At 42.7% G+C, this 21,568-nt stretch overlaps 2 protein-coding genes across 2 annotated transcripts in view; one reads left to right on the top strand and one right to left on the bottom strand.

Moving 5' to 3' along the window:
- Positions 1 to 11,065: 11,065 nt before the first annotated feature.
- On the top strand, positions 11,066 to 14,550 carry LOC130231264 (uncharacterized). Its single transcript, XM_056460752.1, is given in 6 exon segments — positions 11,066 to 11,324; positions 11,392 to 11,608; positions 11,685 to 11,901; positions 12,024 to 12,308; positions 12,401 to 12,970; positions 12,972 to 14,550. Coding segments are annotated over 6 exon segments (3,033 nt in total). The 3' UTR covers positions 14,457 to 14,550.
- si:ch211-161c3.5 (uncharacterized protein C3orf18) overlaps positions 13,795 to 21,568 on the bottom strand; it is a 19,952-nt gene continuing 12,178 nt past the window's right edge. Inside the window, exons 2-5 of the mRNA XM_056460569.1 lie at positions 20,226 to 20,595; positions 18,687 to 18,712; positions 18,459 to 18,585; positions 13,795 to 16,412 (exon numbers count right to left, since the gene is read on the bottom strand). Of these exons, the coding sequence (XP_056316544.1) occupies positions 16,332 to 16,412; positions 18,459 to 18,585; positions 18,687 to 18,712; positions 20,226 to 20,498 (507 nt within the window). The 5' untranslated portion in view covers positions 20,499 to 20,595 and the 3' untranslated portion in view covers positions 13,795 to 16,331. The remainder of the gene's footprint in view (positions 16,413 to 18,458; positions 18,586 to 18,686; positions 18,713 to 20,225; positions 20,596 to 21,568) is intronic.

Raw genomic sequence — 21,568 nt, 5'->3', positions numbered from 1 at the left:
ACAAGTGGAGGATGAGCAAATGATGACAGCATTTTCATTTTTGGTTGTACTGTCTCTTTAAGAACTGATAAACATTGAGTAGTATATTGAACATATAGATTTGGATTGAGAGAGAATGAATTTGAACTTCAATTTTTAAACACATTCATGTTGTGTGTCAAATTTAAATAGGAATTTCTCACCATTTCATATTCATTTCTTACACATTTGTTGGAGAATAAAATATTGTGTTTATTTCATTCGAGCTACACTCCTATATGAAACCAAAAACTTTGTTTCCTCTATTTAACGTTCAGGATCTTGGGATTAAAAGGGATTTAAAAAATCACAGATGATACAAAACTACAGTCATCCCAGTTTACAGATGACGACTGGGTTATATAAGGTTTATTTAATCTTCTCAGGATTCCAGGAAAAAAAAAACATACGACCAAAGCTTGAAAAACTGCTCTTTTTTATATGTATAATTTCTTTATATTGTGTTTTTTATATATTAATGTTCACGGTGGAATGAAAGATTTGAATAGGGTATATGCAGTGCTAGTGTTTCTTCCCATACTAATAAACAGGGTTTATGTGACCTTTTTCCATTTTATTCGGCTCCTTTTACAGCATGGATGTTGTAATGTATTTAAAATATAACTAGTTAAATAGAATTTGCCATTCATTTAGTTGCTCAAGTGGAAAACTAGACAAAAAGCCGTTTACACGCACATACCCGTCAGGATCAGCAGGCTAGCGCAGAAGCTCCATTGAATATACTGGGGTAAAATAAATAAAATATACTGGGGTAAAATATTTTAAAGACATGACGAGGGAAAATGTCATTTACGCAGTGCTTCTTGTACAATCTGAGACTCACTTTATATCAGATATCACTCAGCCAGTGGACATAGCTGATTATTAAAGAAAACAGACCTTAAACACGCCGATTTTGTAATGGCATACAGTTCACCGGAAGCACTTAACCCAGGTTACTGACAAATTAAAAGTCCTTTAGGATACCTCCGTATATACCCTATTCAAATTGACAAATGTGCCTTTTAAATTGAATAAGGGTAGTGACTTCATCAATGATTATCAGTTCATAACACGATGATGATGATGATGATGATGTAACTTCAGCACCTCAACACCAGAAACCTCAATGATTTGGTCATTTGAGTATTTTGCTATTGGTTTTGTCTTATAAATGCATACTTTGTTGAATGGCCTGGAAATATTATCTTTGGACTGTGTTTCTTTATAATACGCCTTTTTATTTTCTAATTTGTACTCATTTGTTATTGTGCTGAAATGGGTTGATGTTTACAACACGACTGATGTTTAAGCCATCTCCTATTGACAGATGGGTTACATGTTGCCATTATTGACCTTATTCACTGAAAAAAACTGATTCATTGGATTTACTCCATTTTATAAGGTAAGTGGTTGCAAAACAGTTTACATGTGCTGAAGTTGAACATTACTATGTTTAACTTGTTTGTTTAAATTCAGCCTATATAAATAGATTGCAACCACTTACCTTATAAAATGGAGTAAATTAAAAGAATATATTTTTCAGTGTTCTTGATATACGAGCGGGAGCAGCCATTGGAATCCTTTTGGCTCGACACATTCTGTCTCATTCACTTCTGTTGCTTTTTAAACGTTAAAATCGGCTTGTTATCCTGCTTGATGTTGCAAACTGATGTTTTAATAATATTATCCTATTTTTTATGTGTAGTCATGAACACATCTGTTTGTAGTTCAAGAATTTTCTGCCTTTTATTATTCCGTCATTACTCCCATAGGCAACTGAATCGAAAAACAATCGCAAAAAAGTGCGCACCTCCGCATCGCAGAATAAGATCAATACAGTAAATATTCTTAAAGGGAAAGTTCCCCCCCCAAAAAAAAATTTATATACTCACTATTTACTCGCCCTCGATTGGTTCCAATCCCTAATGAGTTTCTTTTTTGTTGAACCTAAACGAACCTAAAGATGTTTTGAAGAATGTTGGAAACCGGTAGCCATTGACTTCCACAGTAGTGAAAAAACGTAGGTTACGTAGGAAGTCATTGGTTATCGGTTTCCAACATTCTTCAAAATATCTTCTTTTATGTTCAACAGAAGAAAGAAACTCATAAAGGTTTGTGATAAGTGAAGGCTGAGTATAAAATGACAACATTTTCAGTTTTGGGTGACATTTTGAGTAAAACAACTTTTTTTATTGTGTCATTTTTGATGTGAATTGAAGCAGTGCATTGTGGTTAATAGCATCAGTTTAGTAAGACCTTTGACAGCGTGCCTCATGATTACAGGCTCAGGTAACTTGGGTTTTTCATACCTCTTTTTTTATACTCTTTAACGGCCAGTAAAGATGTTTATGCAGCTGTTTGTTCGTGAATAAAATGACAGTGTGAGACTCACAATCCTTTAGTCGTTGTCTTCATTGCATTAACTAAAAAATCACTTTCCAAAACTTTTCCATTCACTGTTCCTCGCTGGTGGAATGACTTTCCCAAACACACGGACTGCTGATTCACTATTACAATTACATTATGCAAGTCTGAGTGTGCCTCAGTGGCATGGTAGCTCAGTGGTTAACACTGTTGCCTCACAGCAGGAAGGTCGTTGGTTTGAGTCCAGGCTGGGTCAGTCCAAACACATGTGCTATAGGTGAATTGGGTAAGCTAAATTGTCCTTAGTGTATGGATGTTTCCCACTGATGGGTTGCAGCTGGAAGGGCATTCGCTGCATAAAACATATGCTGGATAAGTTGGCGGTTCATTCCGCTGTGGCGACCCCAGATTAATAAAGGCACTAAGCCGAAAAGAAAATGAATGAATAATAATATGCAAATCTGAGTGGCTCAGCGGTTAGCACTGTTTCCTCACAGCAGGAAGGTCGCTGGTTTGAGTCATGGATGGGTCATTTGGCATTTCTGTGTGGAGTTTGCATTTCTCTGGGTGCTCTGGTTTCCCTCACAGTCCAAACACATGTGCTATAGGTGAATTGAATAAACTAAATTGGCCGTAGTGTATCTGTGTGTGTGTGAATGCGAGAGTGTATGGGTGTTTCGCAGTACTGGGTTGCAGCTGGAATGGCATCCAACATATGCTGGAATAGTTGGCTGTTCATTCTGCTGTGGCAAACTCTGATAAATAACGGAAAAATGAATGTATGAATGAGTGTGCCTCACACAGGTGAGTGGGCTTGACAAACCACCTGTAGAAAACACACTCTTTCATCCCTCTGACACTTTAACCGACGCTTGCACCAGTTTTGCATATTTGCACCAGACACTTTCTTACAATCACTCCATACATCAAAATATTGTGTACGTACTGTATGAAGTGTACTTCACACAGGTGAGTGGGCTTGACAAACCACCCGTAGAAACACTTTTCTCTGTCTATCAAAAACAAACACTCCCCCAGTCTTACTCTAGCGCTTAATTCTCTTCACACTAACAGTTCCTTTAGATCAGGGGTCACCAATCACGGTCCTTGAGGGCCGGTGTCCCAGCAGGGTTTAGCTCCAACTTGCCTCAACACACCTGCCTGGGTGTTTCAAGAATACCTGGTAAGACCTTGATTAGCTTGTTCAGGTGTGTTTGATTAGAGTTGGAGCTAAAATCTGCAGGACACTGGCCCTCCAGGAACAAGTTTGGTGACCCCTGCTTTAGATAATCAGCACTTCTTGTGTGTATTGCCTCTTCTTGTTGAATCACTGAATGCCTCCTCAGTTGTGGCTTTGGACAAAATGTCCGCCAAGACGAAATGTAAATGTAAAAACAAAAGAGTCACAAGTTTTCAAGAACACACATGCACACATCAAGGTGTAAATGTTTATTTTTTAGTATTATTCTGTTCATAAAAGTTACAAATTTCTTTACAGTGATCCACCGCTGGTCTGTGGTGCACAGAGGATTGCTATTTCATCTACACACGCGAAAAATATTTTCATTGTACATTTTGTGTAACCAGCGGTCATTACCGGCGGTCATCATTTGCTTCACAGAACAAAACAATGAGTTCATATAACATGGAAGACCAATAATAATAATAATACTGTCTCACATTACTGAATTAATGGCCATCACGGTTCAACAAACGCAACTTTGACATTAAATTTCTATTCTCAGATACATTTCATGTGAGCTTTTAGTAAACGAATCTGTTCACAGAACAATTTCAGCTGTGCTTAAATAAAAAGGAAATCATTCACCAAACTAAAAGGATGTTAAAGTTGCGTCTGGAGTCCCTTCTTAAAAACAAACAATTGCAGTTTTTTACAGACGCTAGGACACATTTCTCAATACTTCGGTCACTTTTGCAAATCTCTTCACACAGTGAGCACAACAGAAGTCTATGTGGGCTGAACTCAGGATCAGTTCTCACTGTTTTGGCACAAAATGCATTCAATGACTACATCTCTCAAATTTCATGAATCCTTTTCATCAATTTTATTTATATAGCACTATTTAACACAACTAGAGGTTGACCAATGTGTTGCACAGTACAAATCAAAACATAAAAAAAAACAAATTATATATATATAATTATAAAATTATAGCTAAAACAGACAATTTTCACTGATAAAATGCCAAATCAAAGATGTAAGTTTTCAACCTAGATTTAAAAACAAACAGGGACTGTTTTTCAGGGACAGCGTCACTCAGACACAACAACTGCCCAAAATCTTTCAAGACTTCCCACTTAGATATGCTTAGCATTTATAGCAGGTTTGGCAAGCTGTCCCAGGAGAGAACCCTGAGCTTAGAGATACTTGAGCCCAGGGCTTCCGCCTGATCAATAAGCAGATAAGGGGATTGGAGATCAGGTCTTGAGAGCTCCCCCTAAGAAAAGAGGAGGAGATGGGGTGGAAGGGGGGATTCTTCCAAAATGAAGATAGAACAGTAGGGAGAAAGCGATCCATTTATAGTAAGCTTGGATTACTCTGATTGGATTAATACTGATTACAGATGAGAAGCCAGTCGTGCTCAATCATATCACGTGCTCCTCTAGAAATTAGTTTGTAAAACTTCACTTGTACATACAGGACGTTTTACACGTGCTTACATACTGTTTTCAAAACTGTTCAACTTCTGTTCAAAACAATAACATCATGCAAAACTGAATGAGCAAAATTCAACAGCAATATTGTATTGAAACATATTTCACATCTAAAAATGCAGTTTAACCAGCCGGATTAGCATTACTCTTGTATCTGTATCAGTGGATGGTGTGTAGACAAACTCTTATATTTTGGAATTACTTAGTGCAAAAATAAATAAATAAATAAATAAATGACCAAATATTGAGGAAGTCTGCATCATGTCTGATTCATTCCAGTAACATATATTGCAGTTATAAACAGAGATGTGTCATTGTTTTACACAAGAAAACCCTGTGTAATGCTACATGTTGGTAGTGTTTTTAGCTCATTGTTTTTTGGGTGACAAAGTGTGTTTTTCGGCTGTCAACCTTTGATAGTTTTCTGGAAGAATGAGTTTATTTGAGACCTGAATCAAGTGTTTTGGTAGTTGTAGTGCATTATGAATGTGGAATGAACTGCTTTGCCAAGCTGAAAGTCGGTAAGGAGAATTGTGTGAAGAGTATTGCAAAAGAGACCTAAGTATTGGGAAATGTGCCCTAGCATCTGTGAAAAACTAAACACATTTATAAATATATAAAATAATCAGTCATTCAAAAAACACAATCAGCCTTAAAGCACAGGTCTCAAACTCAATTCCTGGAGGGCAGCAGCTCTGCACAGTTTTGCTCCAACCCTAATCAAACACAGCTGATCCAACTAATCAAGGTGTTCAAGACTAGAAACTTTTTAGCAGGTGTGATTTGGAGGTGGTTGGAGCTGAACTGTGCATAGCTGCGAGCTTTCAGGAATTGAGTTTGAGACCACTGCCTTAAAGAGATAGTTCACCCAAAAATGAAACCTGTGACCATTGACTTCCATTGTATTTGTTTTTCCTGTATGGAAGTCAATAGTGGTTTCCAGAAGAAAGAAACTCATAACATCTAGAACTTCTTGAGGGTGAGTACATTTTCATTTTTTTGGTGAACACAACTGTCTGCTTCCAGAAGTACAATCTCATTCATTTTCTCCATAAATACACTGATCCTTAACAAAACCTGATAGACAGACCTGTTGTGAGCTGTGAAGTTGTAAAATGATTATAAATGTTGATCTATTCTGATCATAGTAATTCAATTTGTTATTTAAAGAGTCAAATTTTAATAATGCAGAAAAAACTACATTACCCATGATGCTGTAAGCACAATCTGCCAATCAGATTTGCACCTACCCTGAGCCCTGCCCACTCATATGAAGTGAATGTGATTTCAAAATACTAAAACATTTTCATTTCTGCAGTAAACCTGATACCAATTTTGTAGATTCGACTACACAATTAAGTTTTAAATGAACCGTTACATATTGCTTTTTTAATTTGATGTTATTAAAATTAAACGTGATTTGAAATGTGATTCTCCCAACATAGGCTCATTCTGAAAACGTAGCCCTATATACATTTCTGGAGATCCCGAATTATGTAGCCAGAGGTACGTATGACTGCATTTCGTCTATAAAAATTAATGCTACAGGGCGGTATGACGTCGTTCCTTTTCACGTTACCAGCTGACTGCTTACCTACGTATGGACGGCTTTCACGCTGTTACCAATTTGTCTAGTAGCTCGCCATGTGCGTCGGTGGACTTAAGACGGAGAAGGCCCTATCATACACCCAGCGCAATAAGCCGCAAGACGTGTTTGCCGTGACATGTTGCTATTTTCAGACCAAAGCAACCTTCATTTTCCCGTTTTCCACCACAATGTTTTGTCACGGTTGCAGGTTTGTGCGCTTTCCGGAGTGTCTGTTTTGTCACATGGGTTTGTGTTGTTTGTTGTCCACGTGTATTTGTTTGGTCACGTGTTATGACGGCACTCAGCTGTTTGATTTGATCACCAGCTGAGGTTCATTATTGAGCCTATATCTGGGCTACGTTTCTATGTCTCCTTGTCAGTTCGTTGTGTTTGCTTATGTGAGTCTATATTGTGACTAAGAGGAGTGACTGCTGGACTTCGTTTCGCCCTTCTGTTCCTGCCCCAGTATCCCAGTGTCCTCACCCTCCATTTGTAGCCCTGTTGGCTTTATTCTGACAGTGTTAATTAAAGTTTCACTTGCATATTGGATCCTTCTCTGTACCTTTATTTACACGTGACAGAATAAAGCCAACAGGGCTACAAATGGAGGGTGAGGACACTGGGATACTGGGGCAGGAACAGAAGGGCGAAACGAAGTCCAGCAGTCACTCCTCTTAGTCCTGAGCACAATACAGACTCACATAAGCAAACACAACGAACTGACAAGGAGATATAGAAACGTAGCCCAGATATAGGCTCAATAATGAACCTCAGCTGGTGATCAAATCAAACAGCTGAGTGCCGTCATAACACGTGACCAAACAAATACACGTGGACAACAAACAACACAAACCCATGTGACAAAACAGATACTCCGGAAAGCGCACAAACCTGCAACCGTGACATGTTTAAATACCAAATCCATTTGCGCCACTTTCTGGACTCATGGGTGTTTCGGTCTAGAATAGAGGTGTGTTAGGGTGCATTATTGGCGCGTTGCTATTTTGAGGAACTAAAATAGACTGTGCAATTGACCAGCTGAAAGCATTAGTTGTGCACCTCGCTTAACCATTGCTTAATACACACAGGATGTAGAGCAATACACAAATATCTTTACAAATGAAAAAGAATTAAAGGAATAAAATATTACAAAAATTATTATTTTCTACATAAATATAAAAACCATTCATGCCTTCATCACCTCAGGGGGCTTTTTCAGTTCATTCATGACAATTTGCTTTTGAATAATGTTATTATTATTAGCAGAATTATTTATTATATGCATATTTATATTAGTTTTATTAAAAACAAGCTTAGATTTATCAACCTGTCAGGTTTTGGACCATATGGGGCCCAGTATGTGTAGTTGGATATAAAATAGATATGGTTTTTTTGACTACACTTCATTATTATTGTTCAGATTATTGTTCTATTAGAAATAGTATTGAAAAAGTCTTTGCGCTTAACAAACTAAATTAATTATGTAGACTAAAGCAGTGTTTCCCAACCCTGTTCTTGGAGGCACACCAACAATACATGTTTTGGATGTCTCCCTTATCTGACCCATTAACTTCAGGTTTTGGAGTCTCTTCTAATCTTCTGATGAGTTGATTCAGGTGTGTTTGATTAGGGAGAGGTTGAAAATGTGTACTGTTGGTGTGCCTTCAGGAACAGGGTTGGGAAACACTGGACTAAAGGATGTCTGTGCGTACAACACAGTTTCCTTATCCATGGCTGTTTCTCAATTCCAAGAATGCAGAGAACGGACTTGCGTTCTTGTGAAGATCGGTCTTGCCAGGTGTCCTCGGAAGAACGAACTCGGGAGACCGCGAGAACAGAGAACGTGTCCTCTGAGAAATGAGATGCTGCGTTCTTCCTGATGGTCACATGACCTTCACGTGTTTTTAATGGAAAATTGTGTAAACATTACAGCATTCATACAACGATTTATTGTTTTTCCCCTTATCAAAATATATACTATCCATAAAAACATTATAAATATACGCGGCACAATATAAATAAAACAGATTTTAATATGAATTTCAGCAAACAAACACCCTTAATGTGTTTATTCCTTTATTAAGATGTCCATAATGTTTATATTCACTGTTTCATTTAGGGAAACTCCTGAGATAAATAAGTTATATCTCTGAACTTTAATAATAAATCTAAATAAAATGTTGCGCTTCCCACCTCCAATCGCAATGACTTCAGGCACTTCCAGAGCAAGATCTGTGCTCAAGTCTGCATCGGTGCGTCCTCGATATCAAGAACACATCCTGGAAGTTTCACGCGTCCTCTGTTCTTGCGGTCTTGAGTTTTGGAACTGAACTTTGCCAACTGATGATGACGTTACATGAGAACACGAGGACCGCTGAAGAACGCATGTTGAGAAACAGCCCATGAGAGAGAGAAAGAGAAAGTGAAAGCAAAGGCCGATTGGAGGAGGCTCGTTCTTTATCCTCTCGCTACAGATGTTCTGTTCTCTTTCAAACATTCGCTCGGTATCTCACTATGGGAAACGCCTCAGGCGTGACAGACTGTGGAAGCACCAATTACACCACGTCCGTCCGAGGACGGACAAATCACAGCTCGCGATTAGGAGCCCACCCTCTCCTTTATAATCCGCTGTGATTCCCCGAATCGGCATTCTAGCACTCTTCCTCGTGAAGACTTTCCTTAAGCACCCAGGCTGCGCTGCTCTGTTCACAAACGTACCGTCAAGGCTAACGTTGCCGAACGCAGCTCAGTCATCTGAATCTGTCGTGGGTTCTTTGCTCGTTACGGAGTATTTTTTACTGCTTTTACTAGCAGCAACTGATATAGCTAACGCGTTAAGGCGAGCTAACTTTGACTTTGACTCACCATGTCTAAAGTCACGGTGGAGAAGGGGAAGGAGGCCTCTTCGCGCTCCTGTCCGTCAGCGTGCGGATTTATGATCTCGGGCAGGGATTCACATCCGATGTGCATCGCATGTATGGGTGCGAAGCATGCCCAGGCCTCGTTGGCGAACACCGAAAGCTGCGTGCACTGCCAGGCAATGCCGATGAGGATTTTGGAGAGAAGGCTTCGAGTGGCGGCATCTTCCAAGGATGATCCGGTCCTCTCTGCCGCTCCGTCGTCAGCTAATGACGCCAAATCCTCTCCTCCGCGGGATCTTGCTTCGTGGGGGGACATCATGGAGGTAGAATCCCCCGTGTATGAGCCGCTGTTCGACCAGCAGCTACTGGCGGGCGGGGATGAGATGGAAGGGGATGAGGAGGAGGATGATGAGACACTAGCCCGTCTCCTCCGAGATGAGCCGGACGATGAGGAGGAGGATGTCATCCGCCCTTCTTCCCACACATCCAGGCCGACTAGCGCGCAAAGCGGTGACTGGTGGCGTCGAACCGTGGTGGATTGCGACCTCACAGAGGTTTGCAAACGTGCTGCCGCCAAGCTGGCGTGGCGTGGCCTGTGACTCCTGGTCATCCAGGAGTTAAACGGGATGTGTATGACGGGAAAAGGCTCGCTCCCCGCGCTCCCCAGCAAAACAACTACTTCCCGCTCTCCCAGATTGCATCACGGAGATGAAGCGGTCATGGGGATAAACCCTTTACCAACCGCGTGCCCGTCAAGGGTTACTCGTCACTCGACGTGAGCGAGATGGAGGGACTAGGGCTCTCTAACCCTCCAGTGGTCGAGCAGACGGTGGCTCTTCACCTGCATCCAAACAGGCGGGCTGCTGTTTCATCGGCCACACCGTCCCTCCCTGGTAAAATGGAACGCTTCACTGCTTCCATGTATCAGAAGGTATATAAATCTTCGGCGCTAACAGTGAGGGCTTTGAACGTCACTTCATTGCTGACGGCCTATCAAGCCGAATTATTGGAGGAGCTTGGCACGCAGCTGGACGCCGGCAATCCAAACCCGGCAGTCTGGGAAGAGATCTGCAACATTACAGACCTCAATCTGCGCGCCTCACGCGGGGCGGTGCAAAGCTCCGGCCGTACCATGGCTCTCGCCGTTGCGGGCGAGCGATCGCTGTGGCTGAATCTCTCGAGTATCGGGGACAGGGAAAAATTGGATTATCTCGACGCTCCCGTAGACTCGAGTGGGTTATTCGGTCAGTCGGTCGCGTCGATGAGGCAGAGATGCGACCTTAAAAAGAAGGACGAGGAGACTTTTGACCTCTGCTTGCCTCGTAAAAGGACATCACGTCCTCCTGTTCCTGCTACTCGGCCCACTCCTCCGACGCAGGGCAGAAAATTTGTCAGTGCGTCCAGACCGCCTAACCCCACAGCACAGAGCAGACGGCTCGCCCCCCCGCTGCTCCAAACGCTAAGCCATGGGGAAAGCAGTCATTCGCGGCAGCGGCTGCAAAGTCCAGATCCGCTAACCCCTCCGCCAAAAAAGAAGAGGGACTCCTAGGACGCTATGTTTGGAGAGGAGAGACGGGCAGCACCTAGGGTTTTCTGCGATGTCTTCTCCACAGTCCGCCACGGTTGTTTCCCCACCCGCAAAAATGCTGAGGAGGTGGAATTTGGGCGGAGAAATGGTTCAGAGTTGTGTTCAGGCCAGTTCAGCTTCCCCTCAACACACAATGTTCCGTGGATTGCCGACGGCAGTTCCACAAGTTCATGTGCAGAGCATTCGGCCACCATGCGGTCTGCCGAGTTCAGGCACACGTTCGCAAGTGCGTTGTCACAAAGCACTTCATTCCCTGTGTTCATGGCAAATAAAAAATGCCCTGTCGCATCCAGGCTCAATGCCGAGGGCGCAGAAAGCCAAAAACAAAATAAAGACACAGAGAAAAGCGAAAGCTCAAAGCCGAGAGACGGGCCAGTCTCTGAGCCAAACAGATTCTGGCCAAATTTCTCTCTGGCCACAAGAGGGCGCCAGCACTCCATCAGTGGGGCCGGTTCGGCAGCAGCCTCTGTCTCTTCACCCGGAGGCCTGGATAGAGTGTTCTCCGCACCCGTGGGTCCTCGCAACCGTAACCAGGGGTTACAGGCTTCAGTTTGCTGGAAAACCCCTCCTTTCAACGGGGTTATAGCATCTGTGGCAACGAGGATTCGGCTCAGGTGCTGGAGGCAGAGATATCCTCCCTCATGGGGAAGGGAGCTATAAGACGAGTTCCAGTGGAGGAAACTCAGACGGGTTTTTACTCACGTTACTTTCTAATCCCAAAGAAAGATGGGAGTCTGCGCCCAATACTGGACCTGCGTGCTTTAAACAAGCACTTGAGGAAGTACAAATTCAAGATGCTCACAGTAGGAGCTCTCACTCGTTCGATCCGCCGGGGCGATTGGTTCGCCTCGATCGATCTCAAGGATGCTTACTTTCATATAAGCATCTATCCAGCACACAGGAATATCTCAGGTTTTCCTTTCAGAACGAAGTGTTCGAATTTGTTACTCTTCCATTCGGGCTCAGTCTAGCTCCGCGGGTGTTCAGCAGATGCATGGAAGCAGCGCTGTCTCCGCTGAGACACAAGGGTCTGCGCATATCCGCTTATCTGGACGATTACCTGATATGCGCCCGCACACGCGAGCGCGCGGAGCGGGATGCAGAGACTCTTTCGTCTCATCTCACAAGGCTGGGATTCAGAATCAACAACGCCAAAAGCCAGCTGATTCCGTCCCAGGAGATAGAGTATCTGGGCCTGCGCCTAGACTCGGTAACTTACCGCGCCATGCTTTCGGAGAGAAGGATTACGGCGTTCGGTCTATGCCTGACCCATTTTCGCAAAGGAAACCTGGTCTCGTTCAGAACCTGTCTCCGTCTGATGGGCATGATGGCTTCATCTCTGTCTGTGATCCCACTGGGTTTATTAAAGATGAGAGATTTTCAGCGTTGGATTTCCGCGAGGCGCCTGCGCCCGCGCAGGCACCTCGCGCGCAGGGTACGGGTATCCACGGAGTGTGTGATGGCTCTCCACCACTGGAAAAACCCCTGCATATTCCGATCAGGGGCTCCGCTGGGGAGCGTGTCTCTGAGAAAAGTCGTCACTACGGACGCATCCCTAACGGGATGGGGAGCCGTATTTCAGGGCAGATCGGTGAACGGTCGTTGGACACACCGACTGCGCGAGCTTCACATAAACATGCTGGAGCTGATGGCAGTTTTTCTGGCTTTAAAACATTTTCTACCATTCTTGAAGGGTTTTCATGTTTTAGTCAGGACGGACAACACAACGGTGGTGGCGTACATCAACCGCCAAGGGGGAACGCGATCGTTGCAGCTGCACAATCTAGCGCGCAAGCTGATTGTCTGGAGCGCCGCTCACTTGAGCTCACTGCGCGCGACGCACGTCCCGGGAGTCAGAAATGTGGGGGGCGGATCTTCTGTCGAGGGGCAACCCGACGTACGGAGAATGGGTTCTCCACCCGCAGGTGGTGAATCAAATTTGGGAGATGTACGGCAAGGCTGCCGTAGATCTCTTCGCCTCGCGGGCAAACGCAAAATGTCCGCTGTATTTCTCTCTCGAGGACGAGGATGCGCCGTTGGGTGTGGATGCGCTGGCGCACCCGTGGCCAAACGTGCTGCTGTATGCATTCCCACCGTTAAGTCTAATTTCTCCCACCCTGGACAGAGTAAGAGAAAGCGGGTTGTCTCTCCTTCTAATAGCCCCCCGTTGGCCGGGCAGGCTGTGGTTGGCAGAGATCGCCGAACTTCTGCAAGGAGAGCCCTGGCCGCTCCCGCTGCGACGGGACCTGCTGTCACAAGCGGGGGCACAGATATTTCACCCTCACCCAGAACAAATCAACCTTTGGGTCTGGCCCGTGAAGGGTTAAATCTAAATGCTCTCGGGCTTCCACGGGAGGTCATAAGCACTATCCAGAGCGCTAGGGCTCCTTCAACGCGCTCACTGTACGACCTGAAATGGCGTGTGTTTGAGGACTGGTGCACTAGTGAAGGGCTTATCCCCTTCCAGTGCTCGGTGAGAGATATTCTCTGCTTTTTGCAAAGCTTACTGGATAATGGGAGAGCGTTCTCTACCATTAAAGTTTACCTGGCCGCTATTTCCGCTTGCCATGTAGGGTTCGAAGGGGTTTCAGTGGGACGGCACCCCCTTATATGCCGTTTTATGAAAGGAGTGAAGCGCGTGAGACCAGCGGTGAAACGGCTGGTCCCGTCATGGGATCTGTCTCTCGTTCTGGACGCTTTAACTCGAGCCCCTTTCGAACCTCTGGAGGATATTCCTATTAAGCTCATATCACTGAAGACGGCCTTACTACTCGCTCTAGTCTCAGCTAAGCGAGTGGGCGAGCTGCATGCTTTGTCGGTGCATCAAGCGTGCATGGATTTTAGCCGGGATGATGACAGGGTTAAACTGCTACCAAACCCGGCATTCGTTCCCAAGGTCAGTGATTCTGCTTATAACTGTTCTGCTATTGAGTTGCATGCCTTTCACTCCCCTCCGCATTTGTCAGCGGAGGAGAGTAAGTTACACACTTTGTGTCCCGTACGGGCGTTACGCCTCTACGTGAACAGGACGCGATCGTTTAGGAGAAGCGATCAGTTATTTGTGTCATGGGCCACTCGCCGTAAGGGTGAGGCTGTTTCATCTCAACGGCTCTCGCACTGGATAGTGGAGGCGATCGAACTGGCCTATACATCTAGGGGTCTTCGTTCCCCAGAGGGTTTAAGAGCTCATTCTTCAAGAGGTATCGCTACCTCATGGGCTTTGTTCAGAGGGATTTCGGTAAGAGATATTTGTAAAGCGGCAAGTTGGTCTTCCCCGCATACATTTATCAGGTTTTACCGCCTTGACGTCACCGCGCCTTCATTGGCTCACGCGGTTCTTAATGTGTGTCCCTTATAAGCTTGAAAGGTTGTCTTTCTACCGATTCTGTCCGGGGCTTCGGAAAGCATGCGTTACGGGAGTGGTATATATCATTCCCATAGTGAGATACCGAGCGAATGTTTGAAAGAGAACGCTAGGTTACTTGCGTAACCCCGGTTCTCTGAGAACAGAGCGAGGTATCTCACCAGACTTCCCTTCACGCATTACACTCGGGAAGAGCGTGCTTCGAATGCCGATTCGGGGAATCACAGCGGATTATAAAGGAGAGGGTGGGCTCCTAATCGCGAGCTGTGATTTGTCCGTCCTCGGACGGACGTGGTGTAATTGGTGCTTCCACAGTCTGTCACGCCTGAGGCGTTTCCCATAGTGAGATACCTCGCTCTGTTCTCAGAGAACCGGGGTTACGCAAGTAACCTAGCGTTTTTAAGCTTACAAAGTCCGCCATGTAATAGTAAATGCGCCATGTTGCGACGCAACTGACTCTTAAAGGGAATGGGAGATGAAACTCTGATTGGTTTATTCTCAAAACACAGTGAATAAGCTCAACCCTGTTAGACCAGAGCAGATTTTTCTATCCCTAAAATAGCAAAAGTGGATTCAGACACGCCCTTAATGCTTTTGCGCCCTGCGTTTTAGACTCTGCACCTCTTTAGTTGACCACAACGATGGAGTTCGAGTACGGTGGGGAACAGTTCCAGAAAGCGGGTAAGAAAAAAACAGAAGCCAAAAAATAAAACAAACACGTAAATAGGGAAGTGGGTGGACGGGTCAATCTGTGCTTTTGAAAACACTATTGGTTGGGTTTAGGGAGGGAGGAGGGTGGGTCAGTTGATTGGTCAGTCAGTCAGTCAGTCGACAGCAGCCTCTGGTGGATTTACACAAGAACAGCAAGCACGAATAGCACTCGCGAGAGAAGTTTGAGACATGAAAAAGCGTACACAGCGGCCTCTGGTGGATTTACACAAGAACAGCAGGAACGAATAGCACTCGCGAGAGAAATTTGAGATCTGAAAAAGCGTACACAGCGGCCTCTGGTGGATTTATACAAGAACAGCAGGAACGAATAGCACTCGCGAGAGAAATTTGAGACATGAAAAAGCGTACACAGCGGCCTCTGGTGGATTTACACAAGAACAGCAGGCACGAACAGCACTCGCGAGAGAAATTTGAGACCTGAAAAAGCATACACAGCGACCTCTGGTGGATTCGCGAAAACAAAAACTGCAATAAACATACCTCCTGAGATGTATTTGGCGCTCTCCAGAAATGTATACAGGGGTACGTTTTCAGAATGAGCCTGGGTTGGATTCTCCTAACTTGATGTTTCAGATCATGGATTTTAAAGCTTTAACAAAGAAATTTTTTAAATCCCTTATGAGGAAAATGAATCTGGAAAATACTTCCAGAACAGTTTATAAAATCCTTGTGTAAATAGTTGCATTCGCATCATTTTTACAAACAAATAACAGAGATGTTCGGCTCGCGTTTCATGAACGAGGCTTGATCTTAGAAAACGATCTAAGGAAAATGAAGTCCGTTTTGCAGGAGTGCACACAACATTTAGACAAAATCCAGTCTTGTAGAAGAGCAGAACGAACTTTCAAGTGTGCTTAAACTTCGTGATTTCTTAATAATCAGTGTAAAAATATGATTGTTTGTTTTCTGCAATCATTTCTTCTGTGATAAATACTTTCAAAAATGTACTTGCTGTAATTTTTTGGACTAGAAACTATTGATTTAAAAAGGCAGTGGCAGACAGAAAATGTCATGTTTTAATTTGTAGTGGGATGTTGTTTTATAATGTCATACTAAATATCATTGCAAGTATTCCTGAATGCCAGTGTGTGTCCATATTTCTGTTTTTTTTTTGTCCTGTGCAGCTCATGAGTGTCGTCATGCATTAATAGCATCAGCCACGTCTGTGAAAACAAGTCGACTCGGTTTCTGAGTTGCTCCCTGACTAGTGGTCAGTGTCTGTGATGGGAAAGAGAGAGCAAAAGTAAGTCAGTAAAAGCAGACATTGACATAATACTAATATATTATAGAATGAAATGTCACATTAGTTTCACAGTGTAAGAACGATACATATGATGCTGTTTGTTGTGAGTTCTGCTGTTTGCAGTATGAGAATGAAACGAATGCACACCAATGGAGGATGAGTTTAAAGGTGGATTCAATCACAGCTGGTGTTTGAAGGGTTTTAGTGATGATGATGATGATGATAATAATGACACATTTACAGAGATGAATACTTTACCACAAGTAATAAAGCACATGCTGCTGTCAGAACTCAAGAGAAATGAGAATGGTGGAGATTGAGATAAAGCGTTCAGTAAAACACGGCATGCATTATTCTGAAACACCATATGCTTAGATATATTACTCTGCATTATATTTCATAGAAGAAATCTATATAACTTTCCTTTATAGACGTTTTATAATATCCATCTGTCCATCCATCCATCCATCTATCTATCTATTGATCTGTCTGTCTATCAATCTGACTATCCATCCATCCGTCCGTCCGTCCGTCTGTCCATCTATCTATCTGACCATCTATCTATCCATCCATGCATCTATCTATCTATTCATCTATCTATCTTTTCATCCATCCATCCATCCATCCATCCATCTGTCTATCCATACATCCATCTGTCTATCTATCTGACCATCTATCTGTCTATCCATCCATTCAGCCATCTATGAATCCATCTGTCTATCCGTTCATCCATCCATCTATCTATCTATCTATCCATCCATCCATCCATCCGTCCGTCCGTCCGTCCGTCCGTCCGTCCGTCCGTCCGTCCGTCCGTCCATCCATCCATCCATCCATCCATCCATCCATCCATTCATCCATTCATCCATCCATCCATCTATCTATCTATCTGACCATCTATCTATCCATACATTCATCTGTCTATCTATCTTACCATATATCTGTCTATCCATCCATCCAGCCATCCATCAACTCATCTGTCTATCCGTTCATCCATCTCTCTATCTATCTATCTATCTATCTATCTATCTATCTATCTATCTATCTATCTATCTATCTATCTATCTATCTATCTATCTATCTATCTATCTATCTATCTATCTTTTCATCCATCCATCCATCCATCTGTCTATCCATCCATCCATCTGTCTAACTATCTGACCATCTATCTTTCTATTCATCCATTCAGCCATCCATGAATCCATCTGTCTATCCGTTCATCCATCTATCCATCCATCCATCCATCCATCCATCCATCCATCCATCTATCCATCTATCTATCTATCACTCTATCCATCCATCCATCCATCCATCCATCCATCCATCCATCCATCTATCTATCTATCTATCTATCTATCTATCTATCTATCTATCTATCTATCTATCTATCTATCTATCTATCTATCTATCTATCTATCTATCTATCTATCTATCTATCTATCTATCTATCTATCTATCTATCTTTTCATCCATCCATCCATCCATCCATCTGTCTATCCATCCATCCATCTGTCTAACTATCTGACCATCTATCTTTCTATTCATCCATTCAGCCATCCATGAATCCATCTGTCTATCCGTTCATCCATCTATCCATCCATCCATCCATCCATCCATCCATCTATCCATCTATCTATCTATCACTCTATCCATCCATCCATCCATCCATCCATCCATGCATCCATCCATCCATCCTTCCATCCATCCTTCCATCCATCCATCCATCCATCCATCCTACCATCTATCTGTCTATCCATCCATCCAGCCATCCATCAACCCATCTATCTATCTATCTATCTATCTATCTATCTATCTATCTATCTATCTATCTATCTATCTATCTATCTATCTATCTATCTATCTATCTATCTATCTATCTATCTATCTGTCTATCTATATATCTGTCTGTCTGTCTGTCTGTCTGTCTGTCTGTCTGTCTGTCTGTCTGTCTGTCTGTCTGTCTTTCTGTCTGTCTGTCTGTCTGTCTGTCTGTCTGTATCATGTTTTTTTTTTCCTCCTACTTTTGAGTTTGGTCCTGCTGGGCTTCCGTCTCGTCCGTGATCCAGGAGTTCCTGCTCGAGATCATCCTGCTCTTCAGCTGGATCAAAGTTATACATGGGCATCAGCTGATGTCGCAGTTTCTCCAGTCTGTGGAGAATAAAACAGAAGGTTTCTGACAGAACTATAATTACTACAAAAAAACCTTACATTTTTAAGACCGTTGTGGAAAAGTAATGCACTTTTTCTACCTTTTCTTTTTCCTGATGTATAGAAGCTGGTGAGTAGAAAGAAAGATGTTACACATAAACATTACGTAAAATCCAAAGTGCTATTAATAAACACTTATTCAATTTACAGTCAATTATCCCATTATATTGATATTTTATTTTTAGACTCAAAAGACCCATTATTCTCATCTTATTTTTAAAAGTGTAAGTCTTCCTAAATTAGTTTATACCGCCATAAAATGTTTGGGTTTAAAAACACTGGATTTTGGGATTTTAATGCGTCCTTGTGTTGTGTTAATTCTATATGTTGCTGTGGTAACTAATATAAACAAATGACCATGAAATCATCAAGTTTTCTACAACTATAGATTAAAATGTCCTACAATACACCACAAATAACTGTCATAAAAACTAAAGTTAAGTAGCTAATACTACAATATTTATGGCAAGTTACCAGATCCCATTAGGTATAGCATTTTTTAGCAAAGCATTGTAAATACTATATACACTCACCAGCCACTTTATTAGGCACACCTGTCCAACTGCTCGTTAACGCAAATTTCTAATCATCCAATCACATGGCAGCAACTCAATGCATTTAGGCATGTAGACATGGTCAAGACCATCTGCTGCAGTTCAAACCGAGCATCCGAGAAGATCACACCTGATGCCACTCCTGTCAGCTAAGAACAAGAAACTGAGGCTACAATTCACACAGGCTCACCAAAACTGGACAATAGAAGATTGGAGAAACCTTGCCTGGTCTGATAAGTCTCGATTTCTGCTGCGGCATTCGGATAGTAGGGTAAGAATTTGGCATCAACAACATGAATGCATTGATCCATCCTGCCTTGTTTCAATGGTTCAGGCTGGTGGTGGTGGTGTAATGGTGTGGGGGATATTTTCTAGCCACACTTTGAGCCCATTAGTACCAATTGAGCATTGTGTCAACACCACAGTCTAACTGAATATTGTTGCTGACCATGTCCATCCCTTTATGACCACAGTGTACCCATCATCTGATAGCTACTTCCACAAGGAGAACGCACGATGTCATAAAGCTGAGAATCATCTCAGACTGGTTCCTTGAACATGACAATGAGTTCATTGTAACTCAAATGGCCTCCACCGTCACCAGATCTCAATCCAATAGAGCACCTTTGGGATGTGGTAGAACAGGAGATTCACATCATGGATGTGCAGCCGACAAATCTGCAGCAACAGCGTGATGCTATCATGTCAGCATGGACCAAAATCTCTGAGGAATATTTCCAGTAGCTTGTTGAATCTGTGCCATGAAGGATTAAGCCAGTTCTGAAGGCAATATGGGGTCCAACCCAGTACTAGTAAGGTGTACCTAATAAAGTGGCCGGTGAGTGTATATACAGTATTATACACTTTGTATGGTTTAAAATCAATATAGTGTTTACTATAGATCACCACAGTATTTACAGTTGAACACTTTATTTTTATGTGTCCCTGCTTCTAACATATTTTAAGCACTGCAGGAATTATATAGAAATATTCCTTTAAGAAGTTAATGATTATTTATTTTCTCACCACCACAACAGCGAGTCCAATGACCGTGATGATTCCGAAGGGCACAAGCACCATCCCCACACCGGCACCCTCCGCCGATGCTACTGGCAGCAGAGTGCCGTTTAGCCCAGATGCGGAGGTGATGGTGCTCCTGGAGGTGATGTTCACCGGGGATGTTTTCACCTCTCCTGGACTGGTGAGAAGAGGATTGAGGGTGGTCAGCGGGAGGGTCGGGGCTGGGAAAGGGCTCAGGGTTTGGGTGGAGGTGAATATATGGGGTTTGGCGGTGCTCATGGTGGTGTAAGGAGCGTTGAATGTTGACCCTACTGGGACTCGATGCTCCGGCAGACCACGGCCATGAGCAGCTCACGGTAAACTCCAGACAGATATCCTGAAAAGGATTAAAACGCATGATGTTAAATCAAGTTTGGCTTTAGGCTGAGACAGAGTGAGGTAATTCTGTGTCTGCTGTCTAAAAATGAAGCTTAAATCTATCTATGGTTCACCCAAAAATGTAAATTCTGTCATTATTTACTCACACTTTAGTTTTTTTTTTAAATCTTTATGACTTTTTTTTTTTTGCTTGACACAAAAGAAGATGTTTGAAGAATGCTGAAAACCTGTAACCACTGACTTCCATAGTATTTGATTTTCCTACATGGAAGTCAATAGTGGTTTCCAGAAGAAAGAAACTCATAAACATCTAGAACTTCTTGAGGGTGAGTAAATTTCCATTTTTTGGTGAACACAACTGTCTGCTTCCTTTGAATAGGAATAACAAATACTATGGAAGTCAATGGTTACAGCTTTTCAGCATTCTTCAAAATACCTTCTTTTGTGTTTAACAGAAGCAATAAATCACAAAGATTCAGAACCTCTTAAGGGACAGTAAATGTTCATGTTTGAGTGAACTATCCCTTTAAGGATCCATGAAAAAACCTATAAAAACAGCCCTGTTGTGAAAACCACTTAAATTTAGATTTTTCTTCTTTTGAACACAGAAGAAACAAAATCCTGAAAAAAATTCATGTAAGATCAAGTGTAAGACATGGTGAGGTAATTTTGTGTCTGCTGTTTAAAAATGAAGTTTAAATCTATCTACGGTTCACTCAAAAATGTAAATTCTGTCATTATGTTCTCACCCTTAACTTGTTTTAAATCTTTATAACGTTTTCATGCTAAACACAAAGGAAGATATTCTGAAGAATGCTGAAAACCTGTAACCATTGACTTCCATAGTATTTGTTTTTCCTATTCAATGTCCATGGTTAAACATTTTCAGCATTCTTCAAAATATCTTCTTTTTATGTTTAACAGAAGAAATAAATCCTAAAGATTTGGAACCACTTAAGGGACAGTAAATA

Source organism: Danio aesculapii, chromosome 6, assembly GCF_903798145.1.
Source record: "Danio aesculapii chromosome 6, fDanAes4.1, whole genome shotgun sequence".
Classification (NCBI taxonomy): domain Eukaryota; kingdom Metazoa; phylum Chordata; class Actinopteri; order Cypriniformes; family Danionidae; genus Danio; species Danio aesculapii.
The sequence above is the reverse complement of the archived record's forward strand: the minus strand, read 5'-3'. Positions and strand labels throughout refer to the sequence as shown.